This window comes from Pectinophora gossypiella, chromosome Z (genome assembly GCF_024362695.1).
Source record: "Pectinophora gossypiella chromosome Z, ilPecGoss1.1, whole genome shotgun sequence".
Taxonomy (NCBI): Eukaryota; Metazoa; Arthropoda; class Insecta; order Lepidoptera; family Gelechiidae; genus Pectinophora; species Pectinophora gossypiella.
The window spans coordinates 24,738,855-24,759,328 of NC_065433.1; the positions used below are offsets into that span (position 1 = coordinate 24,738,855).

Genomic DNA, 20,474 nt, shown 5'->3' on the forward strand with positions numbered 1-20,474 from the left:
TACGTCAATCTCGTGTCAGTCACAAAGGATATGATCAAACAGTCAAACAGGGTCGATCCTTTGTGGGCTACAGTCCCACGCATCACGGGTTCACAGAAATTGTTTGCTCACAGCAATACGGGGAACTCAGTGCCCGATATACGAGAAGCGCAGATTTTACCAACAATATACCTTGTACAGTCATGAGCAATATAATGTACCCATTTTAGGACTCTGTCGCACTAACATATTTGACATATAGTGAGACTTACAGCCCAATTTGTCAAAAAAGTTAATGTGACATATGGTACCAAAGTATAAAAGCTCGTGACCGTACCTAGCAGCCCACCTGTGACATTTAATAACACGATTTATTATTTAAATCAATCAGTTTCAATGAGCAATGTTTTAGTAACTAGCTATAAAATTTTGTTCCATTTTATTGTAAAAAAATCTGAATAAAATGTTATTCTAATCTAAAGCACCCGGAGCATTTCCTGGGCGGGATTATTTTAATGTTCGAGCAGAAATATGGGCGCGCAACTCCCGTATTACGTTACTTATTTAAATTTCCCTTGCTAACTCAAAGCACACCCCGGATATTTTATACAAAAAACCTCGTTTTACATAGACACTACAAATTGACGTTATTGTACACGCGCATCCGTGTGTGTAACGTCTGAGGGCTGCCTACTACTATACCTAATTTAACCGGCATGACATACTTAGGGTGGTAGTAATACACTAATCTCAGCTTCGAGACTGCCCTTAAGATCATGACAATGTGACAGTTCTCATATAAAAACAGAGACTTGAGCATGATCTTGAGGGCAGTCTCAGCTGAGATTCGTTTATTAATACCACCATTAGATAGGTGCTACTTCTTACGCAAGAAGCTTTTACCTTCACTTAAATCACTGAACTCTCCGCTCCCCACCATCGGCGGAGCTAGATTTCCCTCACCCCCTCGGTCCTACTTTAATCTTCAATCGTATGGTCATCAGACGTCATACACACAATGTGCGTGTACGATAACGTCAATGTGTAGTGTCTGTGTAAAACGAGGCTTTTGTATAATGTGTCCGGGGTGTGGTGACATCACAATTATGTTCCTAGTGCCACACAAGCTATGAAAACTGTTACATACAATTGCAGATTTACTATATGGCGGAGCATTCCCCCACCACTGACTTAAATATTAATATCTCCGGTGTTTGAGATATTGAAACAAGAAATTCAGAAAATGAAAAGAAAAAATCAGTAAACTAGGTAAGTACCCTAATATACAGTGACAAAGCATTTATAACTTGACTTCTATTGCAGGTATCAGCGGCTGGCGCTCAGTTGCTGTCAGCCACTTTCCGCAACCTGACGCACCTGGCCATCTTGGGGTCCACCACTATGGACGCGCGTGCGCTTGCGCCGCTCATTACCGAACTGGCTGATCTTAGGCATCTCGATCTCACTGGTAAGATATTCGTCATCTACAATGTTAAGTGCCTTCGCCGGCCACTGGTTAAAGTTAGGCTCATGATCCTGAGGTCTTTGGTTCGATTCTCGATGGGGACACGTCAAACAAAAATATCACTTCGTGAGACTCTCCCTAGTTGGGTTGGTCCCAGCTACTACTTACTGAAGTCAGTGTATAGTCGTAACATCAACCGTTAGAGGCCTTTGGCGGCTCAGTAATAATCCAGTTCGCATATTATAGACTTTATATTATAACCCACACGAATGAAGAAGAATTGCCACGGATGACATTTATTTCCTGGCATAATGGTTGACGCTCGCTAAGAGCTTTTCGGTAATTTTAAACCGAAATCAATATCATGTTTGAGGGTGGCATGACGGCGGCGTATCTCAGCTCAGGGTTGATCAGCCACGGGTTGAATAGATAACGCTATTTGACGCGTGCCTAATTTAACCTGAAATAGGCGGATCCGGCTACGTTTATCGCGCTAGGTAACCTGCTAAATGCCAATTACGAGCCCAAAATGTAGCATAGTTGCGGAGCCAAGCGATCTGAATTACTAATTTTCATGATTAACTAGCTATATTGCTTTCGTGAAGACAAACGCTTGTATTTTTAACAAACTTGGATTATCTATCTGTTTCTAAACATACATATGTAAACTCACGCCCGTAATCCCTAATGGGGTGGGCAGAGCCACAAGTAATCAAATATAATTTTGATAATGAACTGTCGTTGCCCAAACCGACTGGCTCAGTTTCGGAGAATTCATAAATAGTACAAACCTTAGGTCTCTCACGTTAATTAGGAATATCTTAATTGGTAGGGGAATGAAGAAAATTCCTTCTGCATTCAATTTTAACTTGGCTGTACTTACAAAAGTTATGTTGGTTCTCTTTGAAATTGGTTCGTAAGTAAAAAAAATAGTATAATAATACTGCTCTGTGAACAATGGTAGAGGAAATAGCGTAATTGCAAGTCACTGCGGAAAATGTATCTTATTTTTTTCATAGATTCATCGTTATAGTGTATTGTGCTGTAATTTACTCGTTTGTTCGTGATTGGATGTACGCAAAAGACTGTTTTTCTTATCTGATCCATAAACAACTTGATGTATTTCGTACTTCCGTAATGTTTTCGTCGATAGACGCTAAGTATTTACTATTAGTGTTATTAGGCTACATTAATAACGTTATTTATGTAAGCGACGACGTTACCTACTCTATAGTATATTTGGAACTTAATTAATATCATAAGCACGTCTTACTTAAGTAACACGACATAATAGTTATTATGATTATGTTGCCGTGTCAAACAACATTGAGGGATTATGTTGGATTCAATTGAATGTGAATTTCAGGCACCCATAAACTCGTTTGAAAATTGACATAGATTAATTATAGCTTTCCTTCTAGATGTATTTGGACATAACAACAAGTATCAAAAGAAGTTATAAGAAGTTCTCTAATAATAATAATAAAAACTTGGCCTTTTCACCACTTTTTGGTAAGCGTGCCTATCCGGTACCTATCAGCTATCATCAGCTCAGACAGGTTGCCAGCAAGTTAGGCTTATTTTTTCTATGTGACTTGTTGTAGCTTTACCTCAGATAGATACTACTTAGCCAAATAAACGAGGAGCGCTGAGGGCTCTCACCAGGTTCAAGTTAATGACAACAGGCCCCGGGGTGTCAAGGTGGGCGCGAACTCCGACACAAGAAAGCTAACACGTAATAAACGTTTTCTCTCTCAGACTCTCTAGATATTGAATGTTGCAGGTTGCCCAAACGTGGACTGGCCGGAGTGGGCGTGGTTGGAAGGGCGGCTGGCGTCGCGGCGGCCCCTGATCGAGTACATAGACCTGACTGACTGCAGCGGTGTCACCGACGTCGGCTTGTGCGCCCTGCTGCACACCTGCCCGTCACTACTGTACCTCTACCTACGACGCTGCGTTCTCGTCACAGGTAAACCTAACTACACCCTAGACACTTCGTATAAAAAAACCTCGTTTTACACAGACACTACACATTGGCGTTATCATACACGAGCATCTCTGTGTGTGGCCAGTAACCCTCGTATATTGAAGACAGGTCAGGTAAACCTAGCTCAGCCGCTGGTGAGGTTAGTTGCCGTTCTATACATAGTATTATTCCTTATTCTTATTTAGATAATAATGCAATACAATACAATATAAAAACTCTTTATTGCACAAAGTATTGTGGCCTGCAAGAAGTACTTACAATAGGAGGTAATAATCATTTATGTACTGTTCTTTTAGCACCACCGACTCCACTCCATTCCTCCCGCAATCAGCGCTTATCGTTATGGACCCACTAGGGTCGATTAATACTTTAAAATGTTTTTCCTCTCAGACGACGCCCTGAGCCGAGGTTCGCGCCCAAATGGGCACCCTCAGGCATGTTGTCTTAAAAGTTGTACCGGGTGAGAGCCTTCAGCGCTCCCCATTTGTCCGGCTAAGTAGTTAATGCCATCTGCGGCAAATCTACAATATGTAAAAAAACACTCCATTCCAAACTCTCGTTCTTACACAGACAAAACTACTTTTCAAGTCGGTTAATATTTATTAGGCCCTTCCATCAACCGTAGGGGTATGTAGCTCCAACTGCGCTGCTTCACTGAGGGTTGGTGAAGATGTATGGGCTAGAAGGCCATGGTAGGTACTGACGTATTTCGAAGATAACAGCCGTTATCCCGTCCCATCCATATTAAATCCTAAATATAACAAATCAGTGATGGATTTGAATTGGCAAGGGACACATAGGTTACCTACTATGCTATTTATTTTTCTTACATGGCAATTTTTCTTCGAAACTTTTATTTGAATAAGAATAAGAATAAAATAAATTTATTGCCAGTAACATTTGATGCATTGCGTGTAAGTATGTAAGTAATAATAAATATCTTCGTATAAAAAGTGTACCTACTTACTCGTTTTAATAAAACACCAGATGAAAACAAGATTTGTTTTTATAAAGTTGTACCATTTGTGCCATTTGTAGGGTTGCCACACCGTTCTTAATAATGACATCTCATAAATCACGGTTATTATATTTGCATCAATGTCGCGTCGTTTCCGACTAGACTTGGTAATTTCACCATTAAATATCAATATAGCCCCATCATTACGGTAATTTTCTGTAATCACAGCCACTTACAGTCGCGACAACTTTATTAGATTAACTGAGAATTCAAATTATTGTTCAGCAATGATTTGTTGCTGCCCGCAGCCCGCAAGCCGCATACCTAGTTTCTCCGCTGCGCACAATATATATGACAGACCAACTAGAATCCAATCAAATGGTTTGGGGGTTAAAAAGGCCATTGATGCTTCAATTTTAAATTTAAATTATTCATCTAAAAAGCCATTCTGTATGTATATGGTATATGACATTGCGCACTTACTTTTATATGCGCAAAAGGTTCGGCACGGCAACCGCGCCGCGTGGCGCGCGAATTATACGTATGAGAGGTTCGGCCAATAAATGCAGTGAATGCTATTTATTTTATTTATTTATTTCCAACAATGAGTACAATATACATTACAAAAAGAATGTACAAAATATATGTTAAATACAATTGCCTCATTACTTAGAGTACAACACTGCATGTACAGTCATGAGTCATGAGCAATATAATGTACCCACTTTAGGACTCTGTCGCACTAACATATTTGACATTTAGTGAGACTTACAGTTCAATTTGTCAACAAAGTTAATGTGACATGGTACCAAAGTGTATACATATTAATGCTCGTGACCGTACATAATGTTAATGCTAAACTTGAAAAAGAAGCCATCTAAGAGGATTCATATAAATAATTGATCTGATATTTGTTACAATGTCGTCCAGCCCATTACCATTTTAACAATCCGTAACAAATTCCAATAATATTCTATTCTATGTAATGTAAAATAAAACCTACTCTAATACGAGTTTTTTTGTTGAATTGACAGATATCGCTGCTAAATCCAGTGAACTATAATTATTGCTTGTAAACAGAGAGAATATTCGAGATAATGGACAATGTAATCTCAGATTACAGAATAGTTTCCTATTTTGATTTCTCTGTAGTCGAGTTGGAGCACTAAACCTAACTTTATTTACTATCTACGTAGACAGACGTATCTCGTACTTACGGCTTTTGGTCAAAGCCCTCGATATACTTAATTCGCGGTGCGGTTGCTGTGCCGTGAGGGCTGAACTGAGGATTTCAATATCAAATGTGGCTACAGTGGATTCCGGTGACTGCATTCTGTGTTAAGTATCCAACATTTGAAATTCCAACTAGAAACACACACACACACACACACACACGAAAAATACACATTTATGGATTTCCTATTTGTTTATATTACTACATTTATTTACTGGTTATACCTACATTAATAACTTACTTTTTTATTCTAACCTTAAGTATTTACACATATTTGCGATAATATTTGTTTATGTACACTCTTATTCTATTAAAGTAATTTGGAATTACAGTATAATATTATGGAACCATTTGTTTATGGAACACGATGTTCGTGCGCCACCGAACAGGGTCCACATAATATCAGCGTCGTGGTTCACGCCGCGACTTGTGCTGAGCGAGGCCCTTTTATCTCAGGACGTACACCACCACCTTATGATCATTTCGACAAACATCTCTTGTTACATCATTTGTAATTGTTTTTTTTTTTTGTCTTTTTTTGTGTTTGGCGCCCTTTAAAAATAAACCATTTATATTTTATTCTATTCTAAAATATAACAACCAGTGAATATGGGGTGTGATGAATGTTTAACGCGTTAAAACCGCGTGCTAATTAGAGCCCGATTATCACGAGTTCTACCTCCCCTCCATACACAATAGCGATACCGAGAGCGCGCGTTCCGGGGCGGGGAATTTTAGTAATGGTCATACATATAATATGTAAGCGCCTTTTATTGTCGCAGAACGAATACTCCTTTGGCCAAAACTCTATGGTGTAGTCCTTTAAAAAGAAACAGCGGACATTTATAAGAAGAAAACAAGAAAAGAACACAGTTGACGATCGGGAGCGAAAATGATTGCTAGTCGTATTGAATAAATAAAATAATCGAAACAAATGTGAGTGTATAATGAATGTTGGATGTCGATATAAATGTGTATAAACTAATATCGGTTTTCTTTAATACTTTATAAAAAAATAATAACTTCGAATGTCAGTTTTGGTAACAAAACCTCGCAAAATAAGCTGCTTTGGATATAGGGGGGTTAAGAAGGCCACATCAAATCAATTCATCTAAAAAAAGGAATATTGCAATTTTACATTTGTGCATATAAAAGTAAGTGCGCAAAGAAAACAAAATATCAAATAGCAATATTGCTTTCTTAGATCAATTGTAACAATATGGTTTTTTAGACCCGCTGGTCAAAAACCGGGTAAAAATCGAGACCCAAGTTAACTGGAAGAAATCGAGTTTCGGATATAGAAAATCTAATCTGAAAAATATTTTTCAAAATGGTGGTTACGTGGTTTTAACAATAAGGCGACGATATGCCTCAGAGTGGTTGAGACACGCCTAGTTGCTTACTACTTCTCGCGCCTAAACGCCTACACACGGCGGCACTCACCGCTTCTACGCGTTCGTCTTCTGTCATGTGGGTTGTCAGATCAGTGACCTCATCAACCCTGAAATGACTCATGTAACAACTACACACTTTTTGAGGTAAATAATAGACGGGACGATTACTTAACGTGCCCGTGCACAGATCATTTTCCTTTCGGACAATCGAGTGATAAGCCTGCAATGACTTGTGACTTGACCAAACTAAGGATTAAAAAAATATTAAGTATTTGTAATTTTATGTCCTCACGGGAATCCGAACCCGAGACTTACGGGGAGATATAACATAATCTACTCTTCATATAAAATACAACAATGATGTTATCGATGTGTTAATATTAAATTAAATTAAACATTGAACCGTAAAATATGAAATATTTAACGAAATCGTAACGTATTTTCTGCCAATTAAACGGGATTAGTAACATTTATAATTAGTCGTCATGGCAACGGAAATTTATTTTTCTAGGTTGTTCCAAGAACGTAATCCGATTAGGGTTTAATAAAAAAGAAAACTCAGTTTATTTTCAACTTGTGTTTGTAAGATACCCTTAGGTGGGTCAATACATCCCCGGCGAGATTCAAAGTACCTCGTACTATACACTTCTAGCAAACCCACTCTGTGGTTTAGATACGTGGGATCTATCTGTCAGCTTTGAGGTTTGTTTGTATGTATCATGGAATCTTCTTTTTGACGCACTCAGATTGCTACTACATCGCTATTTGTACAAACGTACCTATTTGAGTTAGCCGGTTTGACTGAAGCGACTGAAGAGTTGATATACAGGTGTAAACTTTGAGGGATGAGTTGGACCATGATTCTGAGTAGATATTAAGTGGAATTTTTCGTTGCAATGGTACTGAAACTAATTAAAAAAAGCGCAAAAAATCATGAATTTTCCAACAGGAATTTGCATTTGATATCAACTCGGAATCATGGGTTGAATCATCCCCCACAGTACTCTTTACGGTGTCACTAACACTCTGTATAGGTGCCAGAGCCGTAGTTCTCTCCAGAAACTCGCAAATGCTAACACGTTTGATCATTGATAGTGGGTAGAAAAATAATAAAGTTGGTATTCAGATAATTTCATGAAACCAATTTCTGAAAACCCGAGTAAACTTTTTCTAAAGGAGCTTTTATGTTGTTGAATGAAGGGTGAATTACATCGGCCTGGCGGCTATCATTGCTGCGTCATAAGTCATAAACCTAGAATCGAACGAGCTTTACGATGTTTCTGACGTGAACATAAGTTATGACTTATGATATGACTATGGTCAGGAAAATGTGTGTGTTCCTCTGGGAGGAAAACTATTTCATTGGCGAGCTCCCTGACGACGCGATGAAATATCGAAACAAGTGACGATTTGTGCACACCTCAGACACTCCGTACAAAAATCATATTCTTACCGTTTGTTGCCTAAAACGTAACTGCGAGCGAGATAGATAATCCGAGATTTCCCCCTTAATCCTTAGAGGCTTACTACAGTAAGACCCAGAGATGGTGAGGTCGGCGCCCGATACGAATTGATGCGTGGCGAAGAGTCACCGTTCTATACTCAATACCTATTATTTTTTTATTCTATGATATAGGGTAGACCTGGTACTGTTATTTGAGATAATAACTTAGCATCACGCTTGTATCCCCAAAGGGTTAGGCAGAGGTGTAGTACAATTATACTCCTACTCCTCTCTGAACTCTTTGAACACATAATGTATATTGCAATCTCGTATGCTTATATATGAAGAACATACCTATCCTTTAAGATACCTACTGGTAATAATTTCGACATAAAACCAATAATATAATACAATTTAGAAATAATAAGCTCTATGCAGCGTGTCCCGATGACATCAAGTTAATGTAATTACATCTACATCCTCTTCCTGCCGGGTCAAATTATATTACGACCTACTTTTACTATAACTCCATCATCAGGCAATATCTCTTTTTAATTTCAGACGCGGGTGTTCGATGGATTTCCTCATACTGTGTTTTGAAGGAGCTCAGTGTGTCCGACTGTACCGGCGTCACGGATTTCGGTCTGTACGAGCTTGCGAAGCTCGGTCCCGCACTGCGATACCTTTCCGTGGCCAAGTGTACTCAGGTTTGTACTATCATATCCCTAGCGTTACCAAGTTTCTCACAAAGTCCGCTTACCTAATCTCAAGATTTTACAGGTCCCGTTTTTTACAGAAGCGCTTACCTATCTGACTTTCTAAGTCGAAGGCAAACCCAGCGCAATTTCTTACAAATTAGGTCTCGTACCTCAAAATCATGTTTCTCTGTAGTCCTTACGATTTCTTTCACCATTCACATGATAATCATTTAAGATTCTAACATGGATTTCAACCAATCACAATAAAACTCAAGCGTTCTCCCAACTAGGCTGCTACGTTTGTATAACCACATGCGGCACATGCATAATTTACGTCCGCCATAAAGATATGAAAACCTATTATGATTTGATTTCCTAGTTAGTTAACTGAGATTTACAATTGCGCTTGAGCCGCGGCCGTCTTTATGAACCATGACCGTTTTACCTTTTAACGATTATGGCTAAAGCATTGAATTGTAATAAGTAGTTAGCGTGGAGCTTGGATTTAACAATAAATAGTGTGCTATTAAGAATACGCAAATAATGTAAGTATACCTATTCCTAGAATAAATATTATGTCTTTAAATTCTGTTGCGATACTTATCTTACGTGACCTTCTAAAACCACAGAGTAATTCACCACAACGTTGTTAATTAATAAACTTTTAGTTTTCAATACAAAGTGCACGGAATAAAGCTCTGTCTGTAACACTTGTATCTCCCATCACGTGCGATTATGTTCAAAGCGGAAATGTTTTCTATTATTATTGTAACTAATGTTATAAATGTGCAAGTGTGTTTGTTTATTTGTTGCTATCATGCCTTATTAGCAACCGAGCATCATGTTTGTATACCTACACGTTGTTAGGAGCACAGAAAAGGACATTGGGTCGTTTTTTGCCCGTGCTACTACTGGTAATTTTCCCCTGGTACCACTACGGTGCTTGGTAGTACTACGGAAAGAAAATTCTACCCGTGATACTAATGACATTTAGTAAAATATATTCCTAGTTTTATATAGTTTACTTTCCACGGATTCCGCTGGTTACTTATATCGCGAGTTTCGAAGAATTTTATTAGACGCAGCGAATGCTATCTACGGCGATAAACGTCGTAAGGCTCGAAGCCTTCGGTATAATTCGCTACCCACGCGGTGCGGAACTAGTGACGTAGGCGCTCGAGCGAAAATACAAAGTTAGGTATATTCGGGAGCATTGTAGTGTCAACCCTTCAGCTTCGTAAAAATAAACAATATCCCTATTAGGTAATGTGAAATTGTGAAAGCACGTCGTCAGGGGTTGCCAGTGGAAGAACAATAAAGGGTCAGAAGAACAAATTATTTGGGAACCGAAGTCGCGGACTGTAAGCTAGTTTCAAATAAATTAGTTTCTACAGCAGCGAGTTACACCCTGACATTTGAAATGAACAAAGAGAATACTTAAGCTTATTCATAATTGTATTCGTGTAGGATCCTCGACAACAGAAATTTTAATCGGAACTAACTTCACAACTGCGAATGATGTGAGCTTTGTTAAAGGGATGCTAATAGTTAGTTGAATTGTTCAGTCGCATCACGACTTTCTGACATCCAGACATTTTTTTTTCAAACCGTTTGGAACGTGACTTTATTGAGACCACCTTCCCTAAGGTTTTAAATTTACACGAACAAAAGTAAATACTGAGGCTACCGAGCTGGCAGATTTATTATGTATATTTGTAACAACGTTTTGGAGGCACCTAATTAAATTTGTTTGCAGCTCATTTGCAAAACAGGCGAGTTTTGTGTCTCATTAATATTGAACACCCGATTCATTATTTTCAGTTTGATTTCGTTCCTCCACGTCTTCACGGGTACTCCAGTATAATTACGAGGCAGCGTGACATTTGAATGTTAAAAGAAATTCTCCTTTCCATGATAATTACAAAGAGAATTTTAAACAGTGACTGACATACGAATATGAAAGCTGTGTTTGTTTCTCACGCAAACGTGTCTTTGAAGGGCTATGACGCCACTTCTTTAACATATTTTCGGCTGATAAGAAAATGACAGGTATAACTTAAAATAAACTTAGGATGTGTCTAAAATCGGAGTCATTAATAACATAAATTCAGAGTTACTTCCGCATTTATATTATTAACCAGCCATACATAGTATAATTAGTAGATAATTATGTACAAAACCTTATTATATTGTATTGTAAGGTATCGGACTCGGGCATAAGAACGCTGGCTCGCCGCTGCTACAAGTTGCGCTACTTGAACGCGCGAGGGTGCGGTGCCGTGGGGGATGACGGTGTGGAAGCCATCGGCCGGGGGTGCTCGCGGCTGCGCGCCCTTGACCTCGGTGCCACCGATGTCTCCGAAGCTGGTTTGCAGGTAACTAAATACAGGAAACCGTGTCCAGAAATCAGGCGTCACAATTTTCGCCTAAACTGGCTTCCCCGTGCGACGTCACGATTGACGATTTGAGTACGACTATAGGGTAGACGCAAACAGGCGAAGGTAAACTCTCGGCATGTCATGGGAGCAAGCTACAGAGCCTGCAAAAGCTGTTTTTCTGTTATTACAGGGGATAAAAGGCTTAGAAGAAGATGATGATTGGGTAGATGAATGAAATCTTTAAAAATTTCTATGAAGGATGGCGAACCTTTTGGTATCCTTATAACGTCTACAACCATGTGATATCCTGTCGGGCCCTGACGAAGGTGTCTAAATAGGTACATGAAGGTAAAAAAATAAGTGAACTTTTTACCTTCGAGAGTATTATGCTATACATATTTAATATAAACATCACTTATGATTGATTTACCATGCCGAGCTTTGCCTCTCTTTTATGACACTTTAAGCAAGTAAAGTCTGGCTTTTATTTAGTAAATATACTTATCTGTATTAACTCTCGAGAGGTTTTTCACGAATAGAATTTGCAAATTCATCGTGTGTTACCATCCTGTTTGCTTCGGCGTAGTCGGTTAAAAATAGGGTTTTTTAACTAAGTTATGAGAATATATTGTAAACTGTGATTAGGTTGGTACTCACCCAACAAGCGCCTATCGTAAATACAATAATTCAATGGCTAGGTAAATATAGGAGTTGTACAAATAATAATATCAAATTGTCCCTTTACAAAACCTTATTTTGTATTTCACCACTCGCAAATTATTTTACTGTATTGTACGTGTATGTGTTCCACAAAAGCTGCTGAAATTATTATGTATTTTAATTGCGCCTTTGTTTGCTCTGCGAAATGTTAAACGTTGCCAATGTGAATATTTGATTTCCCTATTTCGCCCGCGATTGTTTTGCAAATCGTTTTTTGTATGTTTTGTTATCCATGTTATGAAAAGGCGTATTTTGATATTTGCGAATTCTAGCAATGTAATTTTTATGCCTCGTTTAGTATCAAGTTTGATGTTAGACGCCGTAGATGGCGCGACGGGTTGACCTCGAGGCGTTTGGTTTCAGATACTGGCGCGTTGCTGCCCCAACTTGAAGAAGCTAGCACTGCGAGGATGCGAGTTGATAGGCGACGACAGTTTGGAGGCCGTGGCCTATTACTGCCGCGGACTCACCCAGCTCAACATACAGGACACGCCCGTCACCCTGCGAGGGTACAGAGCAGTCAAAAAGTACTGCAAACGATGTGTCATTGAACACACCAATCCCGGATTCTGTTGATAATATTCCGTTTCCTTTCTAAATATTATATAATTGGAAATTATAAAGCTCAGTTGGGTACGCTACGATACGGTTTCGCAACCTTTCGTAAAAGACGAATTCTTGTGAAATATTTGACAATGGCTATGAGGAAGAGCGATTGAAATTCTTCTCCCCAGCGAGTATTTCAGGAACCTTGTCCTTAAAATGTGTAATGTAAAATGTGTAAAAGTATAAGTACATGTAAAATAAGGACGGAGGAAGTATACTTTTTTCAACTAAGTATATATATAGAAAGCAACGTACGAGATTGTGTCTCCAAACACAGGGATATACATATTATCCTACCCATTCAGAAGGATTTTTTTATACGATACGTAGGAAGGTAGACGTTCAATAATGTTCACGTACGGATTACATGACGCCCGCGGGAGAATGGTACCAACATCTTTGTTCTTTTCTATCCAGTTGCAAATATTATTTTGAATGGGTAGAGGCCTACTACAGTATATTTTTCTATGTAGTACATGATTGGATTCATAGACAATGTGCTTGTCTCGTCAGCAAGCATCTTCCTATGGCGAATTTTGGTTTAGGTACTTTTATAGTTTTAGTCAAAACTTACTGGTGCTGCTGTCTGCAGACACAAACTTAATTTTAATTCAGTTTACCAGTTCCAAAGCTCTATCCCTTTCTTGTACTTATAGTAAGTAAAGGACATCATTTTTAAAACGGTCAAACTAAATTAAAATTAAGTTTAGTTCGCCAAAGTCAGCACCTTAAACTAAATTTAAGCAATGTTTACAAATGTGTAACTTTCATAACGAAGTATAATTTCCTTATCACTTTCAAGTATCTACAGATTTTAAGTATAGCATTACTGGTTAATGATTTGTAAAGTTCGAAGTGGCTTTAGTTATTGTGGGTCTAGTTAATCGGTACGCGACACTTTACGCGGGGTGTAGCTATTTTACGGAGAGCAACGTAGCAAACGCGACGGGCTAGAGACTTGTTGTTCTAGAGAACAAAATAGGTACATTGATATCTAAGAAAAAATCACAAATGTATCCTAAGCGATATTATAACCCGTGATTTTCTCTAAGAACGAGCAAGTGTTATTAAAATATTATACTTACTTTGTTTCTTTTTACATAATAATGTCCGCTGTGAGCCTGGTGTTCCCGATAGGTTCTGTGAGGCAGTGGGTATACATCAAGGATCGACTCGTTTTAAGCCGATATTTTGTTCCTCCTGATTAGGATGCCTTGACGTCAGACAAACAGGAAGAGGCATCCTGGTGATTTTTCATCGAGAAAATGCTTCCGGGATACAGAGCAGGCTGGAAAAATGCCGAGATAGACTAGAAAATGTCGCACTGAGCATCAGTAGAACCAAGATCGAGCACTTGTTCTGCGACTTCGGTGACACATCCAGTTTCAAATGATGTATCCCAACTAGTCTGCTCCATTTCAGGTATCTCGGATTATTGATCCAAAATGATGGCGACATTGACAGGGACGTGACGAATAAGATGAAATGGCGACAGGTCTGAGGCTCGACAGTCATGTAATCCCGGAATGCCTCTGAGGGTCAAAGGGAAGATTTAAAAGACGGCCATATCATAACACTTACGTGATGTATTGTTCCGAGTGTTGCGCGATAAAAGAGACGGATGAAAGAAGATTTCATGCGGCAGAGATGCGAATGTTAGGATAGGTTAGGATGACGTTAAGATGTATGAAGTGCTCATAATGAAAAAAAAGAAATGAATTTATAAAATGGAGGAGCAACTGGTTAGCATAAAGTGATCAGTATGAAAGTGAATGGATATACCGGTACGGGACGACCCAAGAAAGTGTGGATGGATTGTATGAAGAAAGATAGAAAGGTGTGAATACTGAGAAGACCACTGATAGAGATGAATGTAAGGGGAGTAATGCTGACCCTACTTAGAGTGAGATAAGGACAGAGGATAATGTTTTTTTAAGTAATGACATATTGCATTATTACATCAGTATCCCCCGATAGCCATTCAGTTAATGATGACTGGCTATCGAAAGTAACACTGTATTTAAAGTATCTAGGTATGCAATTTTTGCTGTTCTAAACAGTACACTTCTAAACAAACAGTAAACTTAGAAAAGGCGTGAGAAAGATGCAAAAATAGAGATGTTGCCTTACGATTCATTGATGGAAACAAACCTTTATTTTATTTTAGGCTGACATCTCTAATAATAGTGCCGTCCTTCACTTACGACGAGTGAAAGACAGAGATAGAGATAGTTTTAAAACTGTCAAACTAAATTAAAATTAAGTGTGTGTCTGCCAGAATCAGCACAAACATCAAAATATGACGAGTTTTATCGAAAATGAAAGGATATTAATTTTATTAAGTATTATATAACGTTGATTTACTTACTATAACTTTTTATAATATAATGTACAAAGTAGTGAGTTTTCATAACAATTTATGTAGATTGCTTCGAGTAACCTGTTCTGTCTTGTATCTTTAAGAAATAAAGTATGCTTTAAGCAAATGGCTTTAAGCCTAAGGGCGTTTTCACACTACTCCGATTCTTATCCCATCCGAGTCCGTCAAATTTCGAATCCATGACGATTCTAAGTGGCCGTTTAACTATTTCTATGGTAACTTGCGCATATCCATCCGATATCTTAATAATTAGTAATTTTCTACTGTTCGTCATTTTAGGACTGGGATCGGATAAAAATCGGATGTAGTGCGAAAACGGCCTGATAGATACACATTTGATGCCTACAAGTTGTCACTATTCATTTTAAAGGTTTAAACACATTAAACACAAAATAATTGAATGTGCCATAGTTACGGTAAAACGGTTTGCTTATCAAGTTTTAATTGGCAATCAAATGCAATGTTTGTTCATCGAGTTGTAGATACTTGACTAATATTAGTTGTTCAATATAAATATGTATGTATGTAACAAATATCTTGAGAAGGTATGAGTGTAAAATTTATTTAGTTAACTGTAACTTCATTGCCATTGTTGTTTTAGTTTTTATGATTAAATTATATTATTTTTACAGAGAAAGAATGGGATTATTATTAAAAAAAAAACAGTATGATGCTGTTAGATGCTTCAACATTATAGTCCCTTGGGAAATGTTTATTAGAATCATTGGCGTCTAAGCCTAGCAAGTACCTATTAGGGAGAATAAAAACCACCCTGTAAGTACGTACCTAAATGTATAAAAAACGTTAAAAATCTGTTAAATTCAATCGCCAAAAAAATTGAAAAGATTTATTTTTATTTTTTTTGTTTATTATTCGGTAGATTAACAATTATACAAGCAGTAAATCTACAAACTACAAAATACCTACCTATATCTACTACCTACATCGGTTATACTTACTTTATAGATAAGACATACCATATCTCTTGGTAGTTACGACCTCCGAATATATACCGCTTAGGAACGGTACTGAAAAATAACGGAGTCATACTATACGACTGTGACGACCCGATTACTTTAGCCATAGCGGTGGCCAATCAGCTCGCCACAACAAACACTTCAAAACCCCGCGACCCCGCGAGCATGGTCCACGATTTCCCTCATACAGCGGCCCACTAGGGTCGTTTAGTTCTCCTCAGGCCTGTTCTCTTAATTTTGGAACGGGTCCGGCTAAGTGGTTAATGCGGTTTGCGGCAATTCAGTAAGTCACGTCAAAAAAAGAGTAAGGGTATTATTATGACTTACTTATTTCTATAAATAAAAAAAAAATACTTAGCAGGGATTTCTGCTCCCTTATTGTGAGATCCGTTGTTAAGATAATGAATAAGCCCAATAATTTTGTATTTTTTACACCTGTCTAGAAAACAGCAAATATGGGTGGCGTTTTAGGGTCATCTCCTACACGGTACTTTATCCGGGTCCGGGTACTAAGTATATTTGTGTATAGCTACTATACTTCAGGCATAGAATAAGGAATAATACGTACTACGTATAGAACAGCAACTCTCCGCTCCCCGCCAGCGGCAGCGATTACTTTAGTCTTCAATCGTATGGGCGTCAGACGTCACTCACACAGAAGCGCGTGTATTAGATAACGTCTATGTGTGGTGTCTGTGTAAAACGAGGTTTTTTGTATGAAGTGTCCGGGGTGTATTTCAGGCCAATTTCTAAACATTTTCCGTCCAAGTACATATTACACTCATCGCACTCTCTAAACCCTCTCGCCCTAAGCTTGACCCGGTGCAGTAAATAAGTTCTTGCTTATTCTAAAGTAGTCTTTATATCGGGTTTTTTTCTTTGTAATGTCAGAAAAATCGATGCAAATTTTATACTTAGTACCTACTTACACAATAACAGCCTCCGTGGTCTAGTGGTTAGAGCGTTACGCTCACGATCTGGAGGTCCGGGTTCGATTCCCGATGGGGACATTGTCGAAATCACTGTGTGAGACTGTCCTTTGTTTGGTAAGGACTTTTCAGGCTTGAGTCACCTGATTGTCCGAAAAAGTAAGATGATTCCGTGCTTCGGAGGGCACGTTAAGCCGTTGGTCCCGGCTATTGGCCGTAAAAACACCTCCACCAACCCGCACTGGAGCAGCGTGGTGGAGTATGCTCCATACCCCCTCCGGTTGATTGAGGGGAGGCCTGTGCCCAGCAGTGGGACGTATATAGGCAGTTTATGTATGTACCTACACAATAAAAACATAAACATAATTCGTCAGACAACTTGCCTCTAGTTGACCTCAACCACATAGTTCAATTATAAATTAAGTAAACCTACAAGTCCTACAACATAAATAGCCTATAAGTATACTTACGTCCCGCTGCTGGACACTGGTGTCACCTCAAAGGAAGTGGTATGGAGTAAAATTAAATTTAGGACCTACTCAACAAATATAAAATGTTATATTATTTTATTTACTAATTAATGTGTGTTATTCTGTAACGTAAAAAACTTTGGTTGGTCTATGACCAACATAGTAGGTGACAGCTGTTATTGCGCCGCCAAACTAACGTGATTTATTATAACGACTTACTTAAGTAAATAATACCCGGGTCCAACAACACCCTTTCCGAAGCACGGAGTTATCTTATAGAGATTTGCAGCCTGTCTAGGTATTTCGAGTACCTATAGAGCCGATTCAGGCTGCAATGTCTTTACGAATCGAGTAAGACGAACACTGTAACTACGGCGGAAGCCACTGAATTAATCTGACATTTGAAGGGCAATCAGTTTTCTTATAAGTTTTCCTTTGTGTAGACGGATACAGATCCTAGGTACATTGTCTCTGAAACTTGACTGATTCTAAAAAGGAATGTTCCGAATGCGTTATCCAACTGAAAATTTAGAAGTTCCGATGTCTAATTGGACAAACCCGGACGATAGCGTCCCTCGCTGAGACAAATAAGATTTGGATATGATTCAATTAATCTCCTGCTATAAAAGCGAGACGCAAATTTAATATCTTTGAATATTACTTATCTTTAAAAGTAAAACCTTTTTAGTTGGTAAGCCTAGAATGCTTTCAAAGTAGTTAGAGTACTAAAAGTTGGGGTGGTGAGAGAGACACGCGGCTAAGATATCATACTCCTAACAATGCGTCGTAATGATGGTCTACATCCAATGTGAGGAGAAAAGCAAAATCAAGAGGAATTTCATGCCAAGTCTGTCCCCGATGACGTGACAGTTTTAACCGATCAGGAATTGAACACGCGGTGAGATTGCCGTTTCAGCGAGCTCGAAAAGCTATTCTATTCAGAGGGTTCTAAAAAAGCACGCCTTTAAACCTATCCATTTGGTTGTTTCATTGATGGATGACTGCTTCTTATATTCGGCATTGCATTGAATACTTAAAATTAATTTAATATATTGCCTACCGACAGCAAAACTTTTGTATAAAGTGGAAGAATGAGAAATCAGAAACCATACAGAAATCGAATTGATTGAATGCTCCGAGATAACTCAAATCCAAGTAAAGTTTTCGTATTCTGTAGAGTTGAGTTGCGAGCCAGAGCAGTTGAGTGGGCACCGACAAAAATAATTTGTGAATTTCAAACATTTCAAGAGACAGCCCGTTCAGAAGTAGGTAGGTACCTGTCGGTCTGCAAACCATTTTCCTCGGATGATTTCGGAAGGAATTACTTCCACTTCATGACGCATTAAAGATAAAGACGTTTTAAACGGGACATTAATAATCAACGCCAAATTGAATATTTACTCACTCAATAAATTGTCCTTCCTCAATAAAAGTAGCAATTTAGTCAGAAATCACGACTGTATCATGCCAATATTGTTCAAAGCCATATCTAGCACTCGAATATGATAAAAGGGTTTATATTAAATTGTGTTATCAGTTAGAATTAATTTACTTAATATATTATTGAGTGATGACTGTTCGGTATCTTATCAGAGAGCGTATCGATGCGTCCAAAATTTTTCGGTGGAGTAATTTCCCACTTTTAATTTTCCATGTTCGAGTAGGCAGCCACTGATTGCATAGAAAGTGAGATAACTTTAGTCTTTTGTTATTGGTAGGGTTATGTAAAGGTTTTGCTAGATAATATGTGTATCGTGGTAAGGGAACAATAATATTATTTGCAGTCCGTTTTGGCGTGTCGGCGCAGGCAGACGCGTTTACGACGGGGAACTCACTTTACGCCGCAAGTAAAGTTTGTGTGCTTTTGTGGAAACACCAGTTTGTTAAGCTGTTTGTGAAATTACACTACAGTTGTTCATTCGGAGTTCAACATTATCGGTAAGTAATTTACATGGTTATAGATTCTTAGATGATAAATATTTTACGTCCTGTAATATCGCAACAAAATTTTAACATTTATTTCTACCTACTGCATTATCAGATTACATGCCTATTATAAGTTAATCTATTTTCAGAAGGTACCTACGTAATAAATTAAAGCTGCAATTTGTAATTTGTTTTCATGCGACACAAGTAATCGATAATCGAGTAATCGATTTTTTCATTGAAATCATTTTTCCGTTTTATTTTTGTTTATTTTGATTAATTTAATTGATGTGTAATTAATAATAATATCTTTATAAGTAGTCGGATAATCGATCGTGGGGTGTGCGAAGCATATTTTACTATGTTTCTGTATTGCATTTTGATTATAGCTAATGGACACATGAAAATTGGTTTACTTAAATTCGTTGAAGGGTCATTTTGGTATATGGATTAGTACGTAGGTAATTAATTTAGAGGCTATGCTCATCCATCATTCACGGTGTTAGCAGGGTCCCATCCGTAATGTGACGGAAAGTTTTATATCCAGCTTTAACGGATGCGAAAGTAAAGGATTACCTATATAAAAAATACAAATTAAAAAAAGTGACAGTAAATTACCAAAAATTTACATTTCTACAACGTTGTTTATTATTGGTGCTCATTCTTTCAGACACAAACTTAATTTAAATTTATTTTGTCAGTTCCAAAACTTACTCCCTCTTACTTGTACTTATCTTAAGTAAAGGACGGCACTATTTTTAAAACGGTCAACCCAAATTTAAATTAAGTTTTGTTCACCTGAAGCAGCACCATCGTTAATTAATATAACTTTATCGGTATCTATTGTATTATGACTGGGACCCGTTTAAATCTGATAGGATTTAAAAAAATATTTTAAGGTTTATGAAATAAAATGCGAATTCCCGACC

At 38.0% G+C, this 20,474-nt stretch overlaps 2 protein-coding genes across 2 annotated transcripts in view; both read left to right on the forward strand.

The window, feature by feature from the left end:
* The window catches only part of LOC126380346 (F-box/LRR-repeat protein 7), a 73,687-nt gene extending 60,593 nt beyond the window's left edge, over positions 1-13,094 (forward strand). Inside the window, exons 4-8 of the mRNA XM_050029715.1 lie at positions 1,303-1,447; positions 3,228-3,413; positions 9,023-9,168; positions 11,361-11,534; positions 12,621-13,094. Coding sequence (XP_049885672.1) covers positions 1,303-1,447; positions 3,228-3,413; positions 9,023-9,168; positions 11,361-11,534; positions 12,621-12,833 — 864 coding nt within the window. The 3' untranslated portion in view covers positions 12,834-13,094. The remainder of the gene's footprint in view (positions 1-1,302; positions 1,448-3,227; positions 3,414-9,022; positions 9,169-11,360; positions 11,535-12,620) is intronic.
* A 6,422-nt stretch (positions 13,095-19,516) lies between these two features.
* The window catches only part of LOC126380289 (atrial natriuretic peptide receptor 1), a 206,382-nt gene continuing 205,424 nt past the window's right edge, over positions 19,517-20,474 (forward strand). Inside the window, exon 1 of the mRNA XM_050029595.1 lies at positions 19,517-19,557. The gene's annotated coding sequence lies outside the window, so the exon portion shown is untranslated. The remainder of the gene's footprint in view (positions 19,558-20,474) is intronic.